Genomic DNA, 17,013 nt, shown 5'->3' on the forward strand with positions numbered 1-17,013 from the left:
CTTATTATTATTATTTTATTCTTCTTCTTCTTCTTATTGTTGTTATTATCAGTAGTAGTAGTAGTAGTAGTATTAGTAGTAGTAGTAGCAGCAGCAGTAGTAGTATAAATTCTTTGTATCTGCCGTGATTACTATCCCTTACCAGGGTCGTTGACTGCAGAATTATCTGCGCGTTCCACTTGATTCCAACAGCTCCGACACCCCGTGAAGGCAACATTTGTTCCAGTGCAAGGTATCATGGCGCAGAGGAGGCCAAACGGATCAGCGGCGTCAAACTTTAATTCCAGCTCGATTGGTTCTGTGTTAATCCGTTATACTCTGTGAAAGCATCAACAGCGGGTGGACACAAACACTGGTAAGTCGTTTAAAACTGAGTTGTTCTGGTTTTGATTGTTGATTGTTGGAGGACAGATTGACATAAGCAGTGACGTTGTGTCCCACAGGAAAATAACGTACGAGCCTCGTATGGACATGACACTACTTTTATGTTCACGGCCGGTGTTTAACGCGTTAAATTACAGCTGCTGCTTCAAAATATTGTTTGGTATGTACACCATACGCTATTATACACATATAAGGTAATGAAACGGATTTATCAGCACATAAACAGGCATTATTTAGTAAGTATCTACATCATGGCGAAAGTTAATTAGCGAGACAGAAGTTGCTAAACATTTTTCATCATGTCGTGTTGTAATGATAATAAGTAAGCTTAGACATTTACTGGCACGACATCTGTGTATGGGGCTTTGGGCCTAGCATTGTATCTGAGCTATGAAACAGCACGAGCAACGACATTTGAATATTATCATTTGCCAAACATGGCTTTGGATGTGGAGCTTTTTTCAAAAGCAATTTAAGACTGAGGCCTCACTGTGCTCAATATTTTGGACATGTATGGATGCAGGGCCTGAATGATGCAAATGTTTATCAGTGGTGGAATGAAACTATGTTTATCTAAGTACAAATCTGAGGTACTTGTACTTAATTTGAATATTTTCTTCTCATGCCAATGTATACTTGCAGTAACTTGACAAATTATTCATGGAGAAATACCAAAGATTTCCAGCCTCGGGAATATGAATATTTGCTGCTTTTTCAATGCTGGACTTTTACGTAATGGAGTATTAATGTGGTATTAGTGAAGCATCGGGAATACCTCCTCCACACTGATGTTTATGATAAACTCAGACTGTAAGTCTTGTTTCAGGAGCAGGAATTACAGGAATGTAGGGGCAGATGATAGAGCACATTACTTGGTATTTGAAATCATCCCTGGTGGTAAAAACTGAGTCATAATACAGAAACAGGCCTTTTAGGTGTTATTGAAATGTATCCTGCCCGGCATTCCCTGTACAAGACTTGATGAATCATGTGCTGCTCCACTTGGAGACTAGTAGTCTTAACAGTAAGACAGAAAAGTTTAGCCAAGAAAAGTTCCACTTGAACAAGCAGCGGTTCATGGACTTTCTTAACGACACTTCATTGGCCACTTTTACCTCATTTTACTTAAGTAAAAGTATGAGTATTAGCAGCAAATGTACTGGAAGGTATCACAAGCGAAAGTACTCATTATGCAAAATTGTGCCATTCAAATGTCTATATTTATCATATCTGATATTGGAAATTATTAATCATACTGTAGTATAATATATATATTATGTCAAGGGGGAACTACTTTTAACAACTGTAACTGTTTGGTAGTTATAACAGTGCATCATATTTTAAAAGCTGGTTGTATATTTTACATGTAGAATCTTAATTTGTAAAGTAACTATAGCTGTGAAATAAATATAGTGGATTTCGGACTGATGGTCGAATACAATAAGTAATTTTAATGCCTTACCTCGGGCTGTGGGAAATAATAACATGCATTTTTCACTGTTTTTGGACATATTGTAAACTAATCAATTAAACAATTGTTAGTTGTTAGTTGCAGTCCTAGTATTAAAATTGAAATACTCGAGTAAACACAAGAAGCTCAGGTTTGTACTTAAGTACAGCACTTGAGTAAATGTAAATGTGTTTGCTGAAATCCTGCTTGAATATGGATTGTTAAGATCGTGTCTTGCTACGGTTGGTCGTCATGTGATTGCATTAAAAACACTACAATCAAAACCACCTTTATATGTGAGGAACATATCCATTCTCATACTGTCTGTGTGTTGTGTGTAGTCTCTTGCTGGCCCTGGGGAGTGAGATGAGTTCATGGTGTGGGGAGTCTATGGTTGCCTTTTTATGGCCAGGCCAGGCTCAGCTGTGTAGAGCCAGGGGTTTATGTCGCTCCAGTCTGATGGTTGCCTTGGCCCCAGCAGACTTGAGCAGCTGTCTTTGTATGGTTGTTGGTGTAACAGGTGCTGCTGTACACCACACGAATCTGAGCACTGGTGTGTTACAGAATAGGTTACATGTTGTTGATTTGATGTTGGTTTATTATTGCAGAAAAAAAAAAATTCCAGGTTATATGCTTCATATTCTGTCATATATTCATTGTTTTGATATGCAAAGTTGCCTAAGCTTAACACATGAATAGCCAAGTTTCAGTAAGTTCATTCTGTACACAGTGGAGTTATTCTACTGCTGAAACTGAGATGACAAAAATGCAAAATGGTGATATAGCCTGTCTGGAAATTGTCTTTGGTAATTGCAAGCTTGCACCAGCAAGAGGCAACACCAGCATTTGAGACCAAGAGATGCAGTACATACTGTAAGTACCTACGTGTAAACTGTTTTTGATTTACCCTGTTCACATGCACAGAACAGCTCCCAGATAAACATACTGTACCTTCACTGAATACTTGGGACTCTTGGAAGCCACACTGTGTTATGAAACTGTGACTCAAAGTCACGCCCTGGACTGAATGAATCAAGCCAACTTTATTTTTTTTAGATTCAAATGAAGCAAGATGGCTTTTACAAGATGATGCTTTGTTTGTGTAATGTTTTGCTTTTGTTTCCCATCAGTCTTCTACTGTTGAGTATGTTGCCTGTGTATTTTTCCTGAAATATCTCAGCAATTGTTTGATGGATTGCCACAAAAGTTTGGTGGTTCTGTCTTTTGGTATATCGCAACACAAGATTGTGGACTTTTGTATTGCAGTTTTGGTCTCAGAATCATTACACCCCTACCTTTAGACTGTTGGCCAGAAAGAAATAAAATCTGACTACCTCACCTTGGTCTCTAGAAAACTGTGATAGCCAGTTCTCATTATATATAAATACCTGTAAAAGGATATCCCAATACGCCTCAGTTGTACTCTGTGCTAGCATGCTAACACACTAAACTAACCCTAACTCTATTGTTGTTATGGTGAGCATCATAGCATGATGTTACAGCCTCGTTGAGCTGCTGGCGTGATTGTAGACTCTTAGTCTCGTTCTTGGATATTTCAACTCTGATTCAGTAGTTTAATTTAGTCAGCGCCTTAAAATCAAAGTACCTTCTGAGTTTCTATTTACAGTAGTTTTGATGGTTCCCAAATACAGACATAGACCTCTCATCAGCCCATTAAGGAATAGAAAATAATTTACGCCTACCATCCTCTGGAGTTTTAGCCAGGGTGTTACTTAAGTCTTGTGACTAACAGCGTTGTACTTCTCTGAGTGTTTTTATCCTGAATATAACTGCAGGTCATGAGTTCAGCCCTGAGGGCAGACAGACTAATACTGTTACAGTACGTGATGAAAAGGGGGCATAGGGACCCTTTCACCTATATAGCTAGGCTGTGCAGGTGGGCGGGGTAGTTGTCTGGCTGTTACACTGGTCTCTCTGTGCTCTTCAGTCATAGCAGTGGGATTGTGTCCACACCTCTCCTGTTTCCCTCCCTCTCACCTTGCCTCTCTCCCTTTCCTTTGAGAGTATAAATTTCTGTGGGCTATTCTTGGAGCTGGTTGGTAAACATACTGATTTAAAGCTGCTCAATACTCCCAGATGGTTGGAGTTTGAAGCTGCCCTGTTTGTTATAATGTTTAGTAAAAGATAAAATAGCTAAAACAATATGAAGAACAGATGTTAGAATTGAATCGCTGCATTATTGTGAAAGAAAATTTTTAGTATTTGTAACACAGGAGAGTGGGAGTAAGAAAATCACACACACGACTGACTGACTGACTGACTGACTGACTGACTGACTGACTTAAAGGAAAACTCATCACTTCTATGTAAGGAAATGCCATTATCCCTTCTAACATAAAGACAATCACTTGCACAGAAGTTAGGAAGATGTGTTTTTTCAGTGCAGATCTGGGTTGTGAGGCCCTGTCTGCCCTTCACAGAACAGTTTGATCCCTCACAGAGCTATGTGGATCGCTGCATTGTTGAACCCTGGTGTGGAATGTGTGCTAAGTCCTTTGGCCGGAGAACCAGGGGCTTTATTACAACCTTTAAACAAATCTCTGTAAGGAGATACCTGTGTATTTTGAGAAGGAATGGTCATCTCCAAATATTGACAAGAAGCTCAGATTGGCCTTTAATGCAGGTTCCTATGAAGTCATTGGAAACTGGTATTTTTTAAATAATAAAAATTTCATTCATGTTCATTTTGTCCTGGTGATTTTACAGGAGTGAACACCTGAAATTTAATCCCCAGTGCAATGTCCAAATCAGCTATTCTTCTCAGTAAGCAGCAATGAATTATTAACATCATCATATGTATCATATGTAATTCAGAATTACAAGCACAAAACCTTTACTAGGGTCAATATTTAATACATTTTTAGTTGGTGTTGAAACAGATTTCAACAGAAAACAAAAACACACATTTTGGGGGTCACAAAGCAAAACTTTTGGAAGACCAGGGCTGCAACAGCAACATAATTTTCATCATCATTAATTGTCATATTTTGTTTATTGTTTGGCCTATAAAGTAGCCCAAGGTGAGGTACTCAACTTTTACTTTTTTGTAACCAACAGGCCAAAACCCAAAGATATTAATTTTAGGATGTCAGAATGTCAGAAAATGGTGAGAAATGCTCATCGCACTTTCCCACAGCCCAAGGTGGAATCTTCAGATGTTTTGCTTAATACAAAACCCAAATATATTAAGTGTAACACAGAGAAAAGCAGAAACTCTTCACACTGGACAAGGTGGAAGCAGCGATGGTTGAAATTGTTGCTTCAAAAATAATTAAAATGATTAATAGATGGTCAAACCATTGAGAAATAACTGCTAGTTCTTTTACTAATGACTGATTTTTGGAGCTGTTACTCAGTTCACTATAATGTAAGCCAAGGAAAAGCAGCAAATTCTCAGATTTGAGAAGCTTCAAATCGTCGTATGTTGATATTTTTTCTAAAAGTCTACAGCGATGCTTGGAGCTCTGTGAGGATTTACTTATGCACTGTGATGCTTTGAAGAAAACGCTAATGTCAGTCTGCTAGCATGTTCACAGTGACAGTGCTAACTTGATGATGTGAAGCGGTTATAATGTTGACCAGTGTTCACTTTCTTATTTTAATGTGTTAGCATGCTAACATTTGCTAATTAGCACTTAAGACTAAGACTGATGGAAAATGTCTTTTGTTTTGTAGATATTCGGTCATCGTTTCGTCGTTTCATGAGTATGTTTCTGACTCCTGAGTTGCTCCTGTTGCTGTTTGTCTGCTGTGGTCAGAGTAGGTGTGTGCTGGTGCCTTTGTGCTTTGGTAAACTCATTGCAGAATATTATGACAGGAAGCTCTGTGTTTTGGTCTGCTGCTGTGCTGATGGTGGTGATGAGGCCCAGATTCAGCTGGCTTGTTTCTCAAAGACCACTTACTCACACTGACTGACCACAGATACATACCAGTGGGGGGGGTTTATACTCTCCCCGCAGCATTAGCCCACAGCGTGTGAGGTGTTCTCCTCAAACTCTCCCCCCTTCTCTGGAAATGGACACTGCTGGTGTATTTATAGCCCCTGAGTACAAGCGAGCTCTCTTTCTTAAACGCGGGTAAAGAGCTGGTCATATTCAGAGTTGTGCTGAGCTTCGTTGTCGTATATTCTCGACTGCTGTACGCTGTCACTTTGCTTGTGAAACGTGCCTGGACGAGTTCGTCAGGTAGGGAAAAAACAGTTTGCGTTTTTGATAAAAAAGAAATCAAGTAATTTATTTGAGCCAGCGGCCTGCAATGTTGGTCACATGTTTGTCTGTATTGTTTCTTAAATGATCACTACTTACCCGTGAAATGAACTGATGGAAATTAATTTGGCTTGTGTTTGCTTTTAAACATTTTCTCTGACATTGAGGTTGTAGAAATGTAAATTTATTTTGTTTTTGATCTTTATTAGGACTCTTCTAAACTGTGAAACTTTCTTCAATATTAAACGTCATCCTATTTCTCGTTTCCCTCACCATCATAGATAACTGTGTTTGACAGTGGTATATATGGTGTAAGAGCTAGTAATTTTTCAAGTGAAAGAAGTCCCTAGTTCCAGCTTCTCAATTGTGAGAATTTGCTGCTTTTCTTTTTTTCTTTTCTGATGTGATCGTGAACAGACTTGTGATAGAGTGACTCTGGGTTTTGGGCTGCTGCTAAGTTGAAACAAGTAATTTCAAGATTTCTGTTTGGGCTTTAGGAAACCGTCAAAGGTATTTTTCACAATTGTGAAACCTTTTTATAGACCAAACAATTGGTTAATTAAGAAAATAATCAGCAGATGAATTGATAATAAAAAATTATTGGTAGTTTATGTAACATGTTGGTTTGAAATTTGATGAATGTTTCTGGTGTTTCTCTGTTTTAGATGAAAACGTCATTCTGAGCAGAACCCCCGGTAACCGATTACCCAGAGAGGAGCAATGGAAAAACCAGCCTTGCAGACACAACCATCCACCCTGCCTTTTTTTGACACGGCTCACGCCTTCAATCTGCTGCGGGGAATCCATGAACTCAGAGCTGAACGGAAGTTTTTCGATGTGACTTTGTGTGCCGAGGGCCGTGAGTTCCACTGTCACCGCACAGTGTTGGCCGCTGCCAGCACCTACTTCCGGGCTATGTTTGCAGGAACGCTAAGGGAGAGCGTTATGGACCGGGTGGTTCTACACGAGGTGTCAGCTGAGCTTTTAGGTCTGCTGGTGGACTTCTGCTACACAGGAAGGGTCACCGTCACTCAGGATAATGTGGACCTCCTTCTGAAGACGGCTGATCTGTTTCAGTTTCCCTCAGTCAAAGAGGCCTGCTGTGCATTTCTGGAGCAGCGGCTGGATGTTTCCAACTGCTTAGAAATCCAGGACTTTGCAGAGGCCTATGCTTGCAGAGAGCTGGCAGCCAGCGCTCGCCGCTTTGTCCTCAAAAACATAATGGAGCTGGCTAAAGGGACGGACTTTGAGCGGTTACCTTGGAAGCGCCTGCTTGAGTTCATATCAGACGATGATCTTTGTGTGGACAAGGAGGAGACAGTTTATCAAATTGCAGTGCGCTGGGTGAAGGCTGATCTCCAGCGGAGACTGCACTACTGGCCCGAGCTCCTCCAGCAGGTCCGACTCCCTTTCGTCAGGAGGTTCTTCCTGCTGGCCCACGTGGAGAGCGACCCACTTGTCTACCTTTCACCCACCTGCCTCCGCATGGTGAACGAGGCCCGCAGCTTCCAGTCCTGTGAGTATGACCGCTACGACAGGCCCTGTCACCGCATGCGGCCACGGCCATCTACAGGACTGGCAGAAATCCTAGTGGTGGTCGGAGGCTGCGACCAGGACTGTGATGAGCTGGTCACAGTGGACTGTTACAACCCCCAGACTGGACAGTGGCGCTACTTGGCTGAATTCCCTGACCACCTTGGAGGAGGCTACAGCATAGCTGCCCTCGGAAACGATATGTATGTCACAGGTAAGTCAAGTAACAACATCCAGACACCTTTATACTCACTTCCTTCGTATCAGAGTATGCAGTGGTTACAGTTGCTGTGTATATTAGATTCACTGTACCGTGAAAGCTCCAGTCAGTACATTTCCACTACCGCGACTTCATCTTATGAAATGGCTGTCAGGCAGACCTTATAAATAAACTGCAGACTCTTTGGCTAGTGGCTCTATGTGTGAACAAGGCTAAGTCAGGCAGGACATGGTGTGCTGCCAGGACAGCAGTGCTGTTGTCGTAATTTTCATCATCCTCATCATCCTTATCATTCTCATCATCGTCGTTACAGTGATCTTCCCTAACCTGAAAAGAAGGCCTTTGTTTTCCCATGAGAAACCATCCTAGACCTTCACTCAGAGATAGCTGGACACTGATGGTGGGCCATAAATTTAGCAGTTTTAGCTCACTGCCTCTGTGACAGAAATAACAGCAGCATATAATTGCATAATGTTGACAGGCAGATTAAGTTTTTATAACCTTTGATACAGTTTCTTTGAACATTAAAGTTATAATTATTTATATATTTGGTGTCAGGGCTACTTTAAATTTGAATAGAAATGTCTTTGAAACTTTCAGAAGCTACATTGCATCTTTAAGGGCAAAAAAGTAGCTTGAAATATTAAATCTTTGCTGACTGGTTGAGGAAGAGGACTGCAAATAGTTAGTATTTGCAGAGTCTAACTATACTGTAAAGTAGGGAATGAACAGGGTGTCCAATCCTGGACACCTTTCTGCTGGTTTTCTGGGCATGTCCAACTGGTAGGAGACCCTGGGGCAGACCCAGAACACACAAGAGAGCGATTATTTATCTCATCTGGCCTGGGAACACCTTGGGATCCTCCAGGAAGAACTGAAAATGATGCTGGGGAAAGGGATGTCTGTACTACCTTACTTAACCTGCTGTCACTTTGACCCAACTAAGGATAAGTGGCAGAAAACGGAAGGATGGATTTATTGTTATATGTGATTTTCCATGTTTGTTATATTGAGATACAACAATATAGAAAAAATATCCCCATTAATATCATGATTTCTTCAGACAAACCAACACTGCTGTCTTGTTTTATAGTATATTTAATTGTGCACAATGATGCTAAACAGTAACATATATTTTTGTTGTTGGCTCTTTCAGGTGGCTCTGACGGCTCCCGCCTCTATGACGGTGTGTGGCGCTACAAGTCCAGTGTCAATGAGTGGACGGAGGTGTCGCCCATGCTGAAGGCCCGCGAGTACCACAGCTCCTGTGTGCTGAAAGGTCAGCTGTACGTGGTGGCGTCGGACAGCACCGAACGCTACGATCACGCTCTGGACTGCTGGGAGGCCTTACCAGCCATGCTGCACCCCATGGACAACTGCTCCACCACCACATGTAACGGGCGCCTGTATGCTATAGGCTGTCTGACTGGAGAGGACACCATGGCCATCCAGAGCTATGATACAGACACCAACCGCTGGATCATGGTTAAATGTGGACAGCTGCCTCCATGGTCCTTTACACCGAAAACTGTGACCCTCAGTGGCCTCATCTACTTTGTCAGGTCAGGAGAAGAAAAACAATCTGTCACATACCTTAACTAAATTAGGTAACATTTAATTTGAGTTTTGTAGTTTCCAGATAATTTCCTGGAAACTTTCCTCATGATTTCCCAAAATTGATCTGGTATTTTACTTATCTAAAGAATCTTAGTACTTCTTCCACCACTGGTAAATACTTTATGACAAAAGGCATTGAGAGGGAGGGGGTTATACCACTACATGCTGTCAATTTGTTGGTAGATAAACGTAACATCGTATATAGAATACCTGAATATTTAGGATATGATTGATTATTTAGAAGGCCAGAAAGAAACATTTGTTGATAAAACATGACTGCTTCAATAGTCAGTGAGGTTAGCATGAATATTGTCCTGACTTTGGTGTGTTTCTATTTGTAGGGATGACTCAGCTGAGGTGGATGTTTATAATCCTCAAAAGAACGAGTGGGACAAAATTAGTCCGATGACCCAGGTTTGTATTTCACATCAGATGTTTGTCTCCTAGCATGCTTTGCACCATGAACAGAGCTGTCATCAACACTGTAGCATATCCAAAGATGATGATAAATACAAACATATATATTTTTCTCTTTTGTGAATAGAGTAAAAATGATGGATGAATGACTGTTGTGGAAATGTGATTTAATTTAACTGAACCTGTGAACTTAATAACTTCAGTAAATTAATGCAATACAAGTTTAGCAGATGCATCAAAAACATTGCCAAATACATAAATAATACTATTAGTTAAATTGAAATGGAGTAAAAAGTAAGCTTTATACTTCCTTTAACCTTTAGTTGGTAAGAAAAATATTATATATATATATATTTTGTTTTTTAATATTTTTACCACCCATCAGTATGGGTGATAAAAAAAAAAAAAAAAAAAAAAAAGAGTAAAATTACAACTTTATTTACTACTCTTCTTGCTTGTTTAATTTTTCAGCGTCTTAGTTTTCCTGTGTTTTTGGTCGTGGCACATATTTAATCATTTCTCTATTCCCTGTTTTCCCAAACAACATTACAGATTTTCCTTATGCTTATATGATAATAAGATATGTGCATCCCAGTATTAAGCTATATACTTTCACACTTCATTTTCATTATTTAACTAGCAGTATTATTTATTGATGTATTCAGTTATATTTTTGACATCTGATAATCTTTTACTACATTTCATCAGTTTCATGGCTCTGCATTACAACATAAAGCTAATTTCTTTCATTTAATATCTTTTATCCAGGTCCATGTTGGAGGGAGTGTGGCAGCCCTGGGTGGTAAACTTTATGTGTCTGGTGGTTATGACAATACTTTTGAGCTGTCAGATGTGGTGGAAGCCTACGACCCGACCACCCGCACGTGGTCTCTCGCTGGGCGGCTACCTCAGCCGACCTTCTGGCACGGCAGCGTCAGCATATTCCGCCAGTTCATGCCCATGGTGTCCAGTGCGTTCGAACCTATTGACATACCCGAGTCAAACGCCATCCACCTGCACCGGCACCAGCGTCACCAAGAGCTCCACAATCTGAACAACAATCTCAACCAAAACCAGAACCAGGATGTGAACCCAGCGCACTGAGTTTGAACCTATAGAAATCCCTCTTGCACAGTCTGTCATTGTGCCATCATTAGTTTACTGTGAATTTACCTCATCACAATGTTGAAGCGGTTTAAGGTAGAAGAGAAGACTGAGCATGTTCAAAGTAGTCTGAGCTCCTTGTAATCCACTTGACTGCCAAGTTGTCATACTGACAATCACTTAAGTCTGTTGACGGGATCAATTACACAAAAGCTATGTGTTTCTTAGCCCTGTTGACTGGGAAACAGTGCTGAATGGTTCCCATAGAAAAGCCTATGGAAGTGGCTGTGTGCTGCTCTTTATCGGAGGTGGGGAAATTAACCAAACCAGACATTTAGTCCTTATTCCCTCAAGTCTTTTCTCTTGTAAAACTGAAATATAATGTCTGGAAACACTTTGAATTAGAGCTGAAGCATTTGACAGACAATGAATCGATAATTGTTTAAACTACTTCACGGGTTCCAGCTTCTCCGTTTTGAGGTTTTTCTGCTTTTCTGCGTTTTATGTCACAGTAAACAAAATATTTGGGGGGATTTGAACTTTTCATTGAATTGGACAAAATAATTTATTTGAAGACATCATCTTTTACTTAAGGTGAAAAAGGTGAAATTTATGCGTTATCAGAATTGTTTAAGGTTTTGGTTTTCCAGTGAGGAGACTTAAAGGATGAGGACTAAATGAGCTTCTGGTCCTCTGCCTCATCTCTGCTAAAGAGCAGTAAACAGCTGTTTCTCTGAGTTTTTGTATGGGAACTATCTACGACTGTCTCCCACACGGTGGGTGAGACAGGTGTTTCTGTGAATGGACATCAGTGTGTTAGCAGGTGATGTCTGTGGAAAGTATTTTCCTACAGACATATTCAATTTAAATTTGAAATGCACACATCAAAGTAAGTGTTTACAAGCGTGTTGTGGCTCCAGAGGGAGCTGTGTGAAAAGTGCCTCAATTGATGTCACTTGAGTCGGTGCCTGAAGTTTGATAATGACAAAAATCTGTGGATGTGGAGTTGGAAAGAAGTGAGCTCTGTAACCTGCTCATCTCTCCTGAGGCTCGACGCTACATTAGCAGCTTCTAGCATAACACACCTGAATCTCCAACTTGTCTGCGGTCGAGTAATAGCATTGTGGGTAATGTAGGCGCCAGGTTTTGAGAAAGAAGAAGAATGTGTGGAATAAAGAGGCCGATATCTCTGGTTCTGCTATGTCGATTTTGATCCTTTTTTTAAAACACTGTGTGTTCAATGCTAAAATGTTGGAATATTCTTTTAACAATTTGAGCATAAGCCAAATATTTGGTCAGAAAACAGCAATAATCAATCTACATTCCGAAAACGACGGCAATCACAATTCATATTTAGCACTAAACTGACAGATGGGTTGAATTTACCAGTGGGAATACTTTTGACTCAAAGGTGAGCTGAGTAACCCTCTGTCATCATGGCAGAATTTCAGGATGGTTGCATGTGATGTTAACTTGTACTGGGTTAATACTCCATTGCTAGTGATAATTAGGCTGCACAGCATCTCCTTGTGTCACTCCTGACCTTGAAACTGGTCCAGATCCGCCTTTATAACCACCAGTCGAATGTGCATGAAGTATTTTCTTTAGAAATTGTATTTATGAATGTTTTGTATGTTTATTTATGGAAGTATTTGTGCTGTGGTTGCTTAAGATGTCCCTGCCTATCAGTTGCAACAAGAACAGTAACACTTGGCAAATACTGGTGAAGGGTCAGCAGTCTCAACTGGAAATCCAAAAGAAAATCTCAATTTGCTCTCATGTAAAATAATTTCTGCTTTAATGGAAATTGTAATTTTGACTGTTTCTATGGTATTGTTAATGCATCGTTTTTCTTAGTTTTCATACAAGTTTGTGATGTTGAATCAGTTTTGTAAATACAGTATAATCTTAACCCATGTACTGTGTTTGTGTAGTGTTTACAGAATATTTACCATAAATTAGACTGCGGGCAGATCTGAGTTTATTCTGTTGTAAAACACATAATGAGCTTTTAGCAGGATGCAAATGTTCTTACATTTCTTATAAACAAACGACAGTAGCTGCAGCAGAGTGTGAAAAGACAATTAACGCATTAAGTTTTTTATAAATAGCAAGTGTAAGCTAATGTGTCCAATCATTAAAGTGGGTGTTTTAAAACAAAATTATAAATCTGTAACATGAATTCCAAGTGAGGATGTTTTGACAGCTGTAAAAACTGTACATCTTTTATGACCTATGTTGATTGAGGAAATTGTAAATGAGATAACCTTTCACCTTTTTACATTAAAGGCACCCTGTGGAGTTAAAAATAAAACTAAAAGTGATGTTTTACATTCAGTGATTCTCACTAAAATGCCTTGTGTGTAGTCTTAAAGTCCAAGGAACATACTGCATGCACTTACAACTACTATGCTTGTTTACTAGCAGTCTTCTTCTTCACTGCCTTTGTGGGAGGATTGCTGTACTTCTTTGAGCGTCATCGTGGTCACCCACGTCCTCGTTTACCTGCTCATCACAAACAAATCGGGGACTCACTCATACAAACGTTGCTCCACAGCGCTACTTCTGGTCAGAAACTCCACAGGGTTCCTTTAACTGGCTTTCACATTTTGTTAAATGTTTATTTGTTTTTTTGCCAAGAGTTAAGACAAGAAAATCAGTAGCACGTCGTCTTTTTGTTAAATATGAAGCTACAGCCAGTAGCTGGTAAGCTTAGCATACAGACTGGAAATAGGGGAAAAAAAGGTACCCTGTCTCAGTAACAAAAATTATCAACAAAAACTTGCAGCCAAAAAATAAATGAATTGCACATAAATGAACGATGTATACCATGTTGATTAGCTACATAGCTATTTGACAGAGGCAGTTTTAGCCATTTCCCTGTTTTCAGTCTTTTTGTGAAGCTAAGCTATGCCGTAATAACTAGCTTCTGGCTGTGGCCTAAAATTAAATGGTCTGATATGAGAGTGGTAGCGATCTTCTCGTCCAACTCTCCACCCTAAACATTTCCCAAAATGTCCAACTATTCCTTTAATACCTTCATTAATCTGAACACCAGTGAAGATCATTCATTACTGGTGTTCTGTATCCAGCTGCAGTGGGCACACTGATAAAAGGAAGTTCACTAAAACAAACAAAAAAATGTTATTTCACGTTCAAGCAGTTTTTCGAAGCATGCAGTTCGCTTGCTGCGTTTTAACTATTACTTGCTACTCTTCTCTTGCATGTCTAGAAACTCAACAGTGGCCAACTTTGTTGCAGTTTCATCTTTGGATCTGTAAGGCCGAATGTTTCAGGCTTTGCCTCGCCGTCTGAATCACAGTTAAGTGCTTCTCCTTTAGGAAGTGGTCAACACAGACACCTGAGTTCGGAGTGGGCTTCTCACAGTCTCTGGTCTTTCTGTCCTCAGGTCTTCCTCTCTGATATATTCTGAACGATTCCCTCCATATCCATCGTGGACCCGTACGCCTCAGTGACCAGCTGTGTTTGCTGCAAAACCTCTGGCACGGAGAAACTCTCTGCTGCCTCCACAGGTCCCAGGTTCTGATTGGACACCACCTCCTCCATCACCGGGTCGCTCGACTCGATCACCACCCTCACGATGCAGCTAGGACCGAGGGCGGTCGAGGAGTCCGTGTCTGGGTTTGTGGGTTCCTGGATGTTTCCGGTGTCTGGGGTGTAATCTGTCTGCTCGGTCATCAGGGAGGCTCCCCCCGTTTTAGTTGCTTCGTTCTCACCAGAACTTCCTTCAACATCCTGCACCACTACGTTCCTCAGTTTCCTCTGCCGGGGGTTGTAGTTCTCAGTGCGCTTGTGGATTTGAATGTGTCGCCTCAGGTGTGCCTGGAAGAGAAAAACATGGAGAGATGTGATGGTTACAGCTAAAAAAAAAAAGTGAAAACAAGGCAGGAACAAAGTTGTGAGCATGTGTCACTTTTGATGTTTTATAGACCAAACAGTTAGTCTGCAGTGTAGGACACAAAGAACAACAACACATTCAGGCACATTCCCTGATTTAACTCCACACAAAAGCCACCATCCCTGTCCATAGAAAAGTGACTTCAACAGGTGTACTGTATGAATGCACCTGAACACTGCCATGTTCATATCTGCAACAGCCCCAGTGGCCTAATGGATAAGGCACTGGCCTCCTAAGCCAGGGATTGTGGGTTCGAGTCCCATCTGGGGTGATTTACAGCAGAGTGGCGCAGCGGAAGCGTGCTGGGCCCATAACCCAGAGGTCGATGGATCAAAACCATCCTCTGCTAACAGTTTTACAGCATGGTTACCTGAACTACAACTGGTTCATGTAAAACATCTCAGACTGTACTCAAAGCTACTTTGGGTCCACCCCAAGGCCTCCTACCAGTTGGACGTCTGGAAGACCTCCAATGGAAGGAGCCCCAACAACCTCAATGGTCTCCTTTTGACAGAAAGTATCTTTATCTTTCAGTCACTACCCAAAGCTCATGACTGTAGGCGAGGGACGGAACAAAAATCGACTGATTGTGTTTCTCATGCTGTTGTTTTCTAGAGGAACTTATTGCACATCAACAGAAGTGGTCCTCACAAGAGCCCCAGTGGCCTAATGGATAAAGCACTGGCCTGTTAAACCAGGGACTATGTGAGGCCAGAAGTTCTTCTCCATGGCCTCCTTGAATTTCTCCTACATCCGGGTTTTACAGCCATGACCACCATAGCCACAACGACTTTGGCGTGCCAGGAGCAGAAAGTGAAGCCCCAGTGGCCTAATGGATAAGGCACTGGCCTCCTAAGCCAGGGATTGTGGGTTCGAGTCCCATCTGGGGTGATTTACAGCAGAGTGGCGCAGTGGAAGCGTGCTGGGCCCATAACCAAGAGGTCGATGGATCGAAACCATCCTCTGCTATGTCAGTGATTTTACAAAGCAACTGAACGTGTTTGAGTTTCAGACTGTTCAGTCACACAAAGGATATTTGAGGACATCACCTTGAGCTTTGAGAAACTATAATGGGTAATAAAAAAAAGGATTTTAAAAATAATTGCTCACTGCAGCCCAAGTATTTTGTTTCTAGCTTTTCTGTAGGAAGTTTCCAATCTCAGTGTTGCATATTTGGAGAAACATTAACATTAAAGCAGCTCATCCTCTCTGATGTAATAAATTCTGTGGAGGCTTTTAACTCATAAATCCTTGTCGCACATAAACATGTGGCTCAGTTCAGTTTTATAGACCGAAAAACAAGGAAGTAATCAGCAGGTTGATAAACAACGGAAATAATAGCTTGGTGCAGCCCTACTAGTGAACCTACCTGTCGAGTGAACTTGTAGCCGCAGTCTATACACTCAAACTTCCTCATGCCTTTGTGGCGACGCAGATGAACTCGAAGTTGCTCCCTCGCTGGTGAAGACAGAAACCACAGAGAGAATCACATCACATGTTCATCAGGAACACAACATGATGTGTTCACTGATTATGGAAGTAAACTGGGCCGGTGGTATATGATACCTTTGAAGGTTTTGCCACAGATGTGACAACAGTGGGGACGGCCTTCCTCGTGCTTGCTGGCCTTGTGGCGGACCAGGGCGCCCTTCTCTGTGAAACGCTGCTCGCAGACATCACAGCTGAAGGGACGCTCGCCAGTGTGTGTCCGATGGTGTTTGTCTAGACTGGCTGATATTAAAAAGACAGCGATTAATACAATCAACTATATCTGCTGGAGTGTGCTGCTGTCACTGACAGAGAGATACTCAGAGTGCTTGAGTTCATCCATTAATTAATCTAATTCTGGGGCTTTCAAAGTCTGACACTGTTCACCCTGGCCCTTATATTTTCTTGAATATTCTAAGCCTTAGAAATGTCAATTAAAAATGTTGAGAGCAACAGAAGATATGTATGTACCTTCAGGGCTATCATCAGTAAGTATAATGTTGCCATGAAGTGAGTTACATTAGCTGTTTACATTTTGGCAAATTGGCACCAATACAAGTGATGCCCAATTGGCTATAAAGCAGTTCATGTTCGCATTGTACTTGTTGATGTACAGACAATTACCACTGGATTACTCTTGTACTGAAGAAAACTT

At 41.1% G+C, this 17,013-nt stretch overlaps 2 protein-coding genes and 2 non-coding genes across 6 annotated transcripts in view; 3 read left to right on the forward strand and 1 right to left on the reverse strand.

Moving 5' to 3' along the window:
• The first annotated feature begins 215 nt into the window (after window positions 1-215).
• On the forward strand, window positions 216-13,288 carry klhl21 (kelch-like family member 21). 2 transcript variants are annotated; one of them, XM_023425634.2, is made up of 5 exons: window positions 216-355; window positions 6,726-7,807; window positions 8,970-9,375; window positions 9,772-9,844; window positions 10,616-13,288. In XM_023425634.2, the coding sequence occupies exons 2-5, from the start codon at window positions 6,781-6,783 to the stop codon at window positions 10,949-10,951; spliced, it is 1,842 nt and encodes a 613-aa protein (XP_023281402.1). In that variant the 5' UTR covers window positions 216-355; window positions 6,726-6,780; the 3' UTR covers window positions 10,952-13,288. The 2 variants fall into 2 exon arrangements, with proteins under 2 accessions (XP_023281402.1, XP_023281401.1); XM_023425633.2 differs by lacking the exon at window positions 216-355 and adding an exon at window positions 5,918-6,039.
• Window positions 13,289-13,547: 259 nt separating this feature from the next.
• zbtb48 (zinc finger and BTB domain containing 48) overlaps window positions 13,548-17,013 on the reverse strand; it is a 7,412-nt gene continuing 3,946 nt past the window's right edge. For both annotated transcript variants that reach the window (XM_087179133.1, XM_023425632.2), the window contains exons 9-11: window positions 16,437-16,601; window positions 16,240-16,328; window positions 13,548-14,794 (exon numbers count right to left, since the gene is read on the reverse strand). In XM_087179133.1, the coding sequence (XP_087035259.1) occupies window positions 14,357-14,794; window positions 16,240-16,328; window positions 16,437-16,601 (692 nt within the window). In that variant the 3' untranslated portion in view covers window positions 13,548-14,356. The remainder of the gene's footprint in view (window positions 14,795-16,239; window positions 16,329-16,436; window positions 16,602-17,013) is intronic.
• Window positions 15,069-15,141, forward strand: trnar-ccu (transfer RNA arginine (anticodon CCU)). Its single transcript has one exon. It is a non-coding gene; the product is annotated as a tRNA-Arg (tRNA).
• On the forward strand, window positions 15,689-15,761 carry trnar-ccu (transfer RNA arginine (anticodon CCU)). The gene has a single exon. It is a non-coding gene; the product is annotated as a tRNA-Arg (tRNA).

Source organism: Seriola lalandi, unplaced genomic scaffold (genome assembly GCF_002814215.2).
Source record: "Seriola lalandi dorsalis isolate HSWRI2012SDOR001 ecotype SW California unplaced genomic scaffold, Sedor1 jcf7180002054794, whole genome shotgun sequence".
In the NCBI taxonomy this organism is placed as follows: Eukaryota; Metazoa; Chordata; class Actinopteri; order Carangiformes; family Carangidae; genus Seriola; species Seriola lalandi.

Excerpts from the sequence above, each read along its gene's own strand:
- klhl21 (XM_023425634.2), top strand. The coding sequence starts at position 6,781 with ATGGAAAAACCAGCCTTGCAGACACAACCATCCACCCTGCCTTTTTTT. Across the intron at positions 9,376-9,771 it reads GGCCTCATCTACTTTGTCAG|GGATGACTCAGCTGAGGTGG; the intron begins GTCAGGAGAAGA and ends TTCTATTTGTAG. Across the intron at positions 9,845-10,615 it reads AAATTAGTCCGATGACCCAG|GTCCATGTTGGAGGGAGTGT; the intron begins GTTTGTATTTCA and ends TCTTTTATCCAG.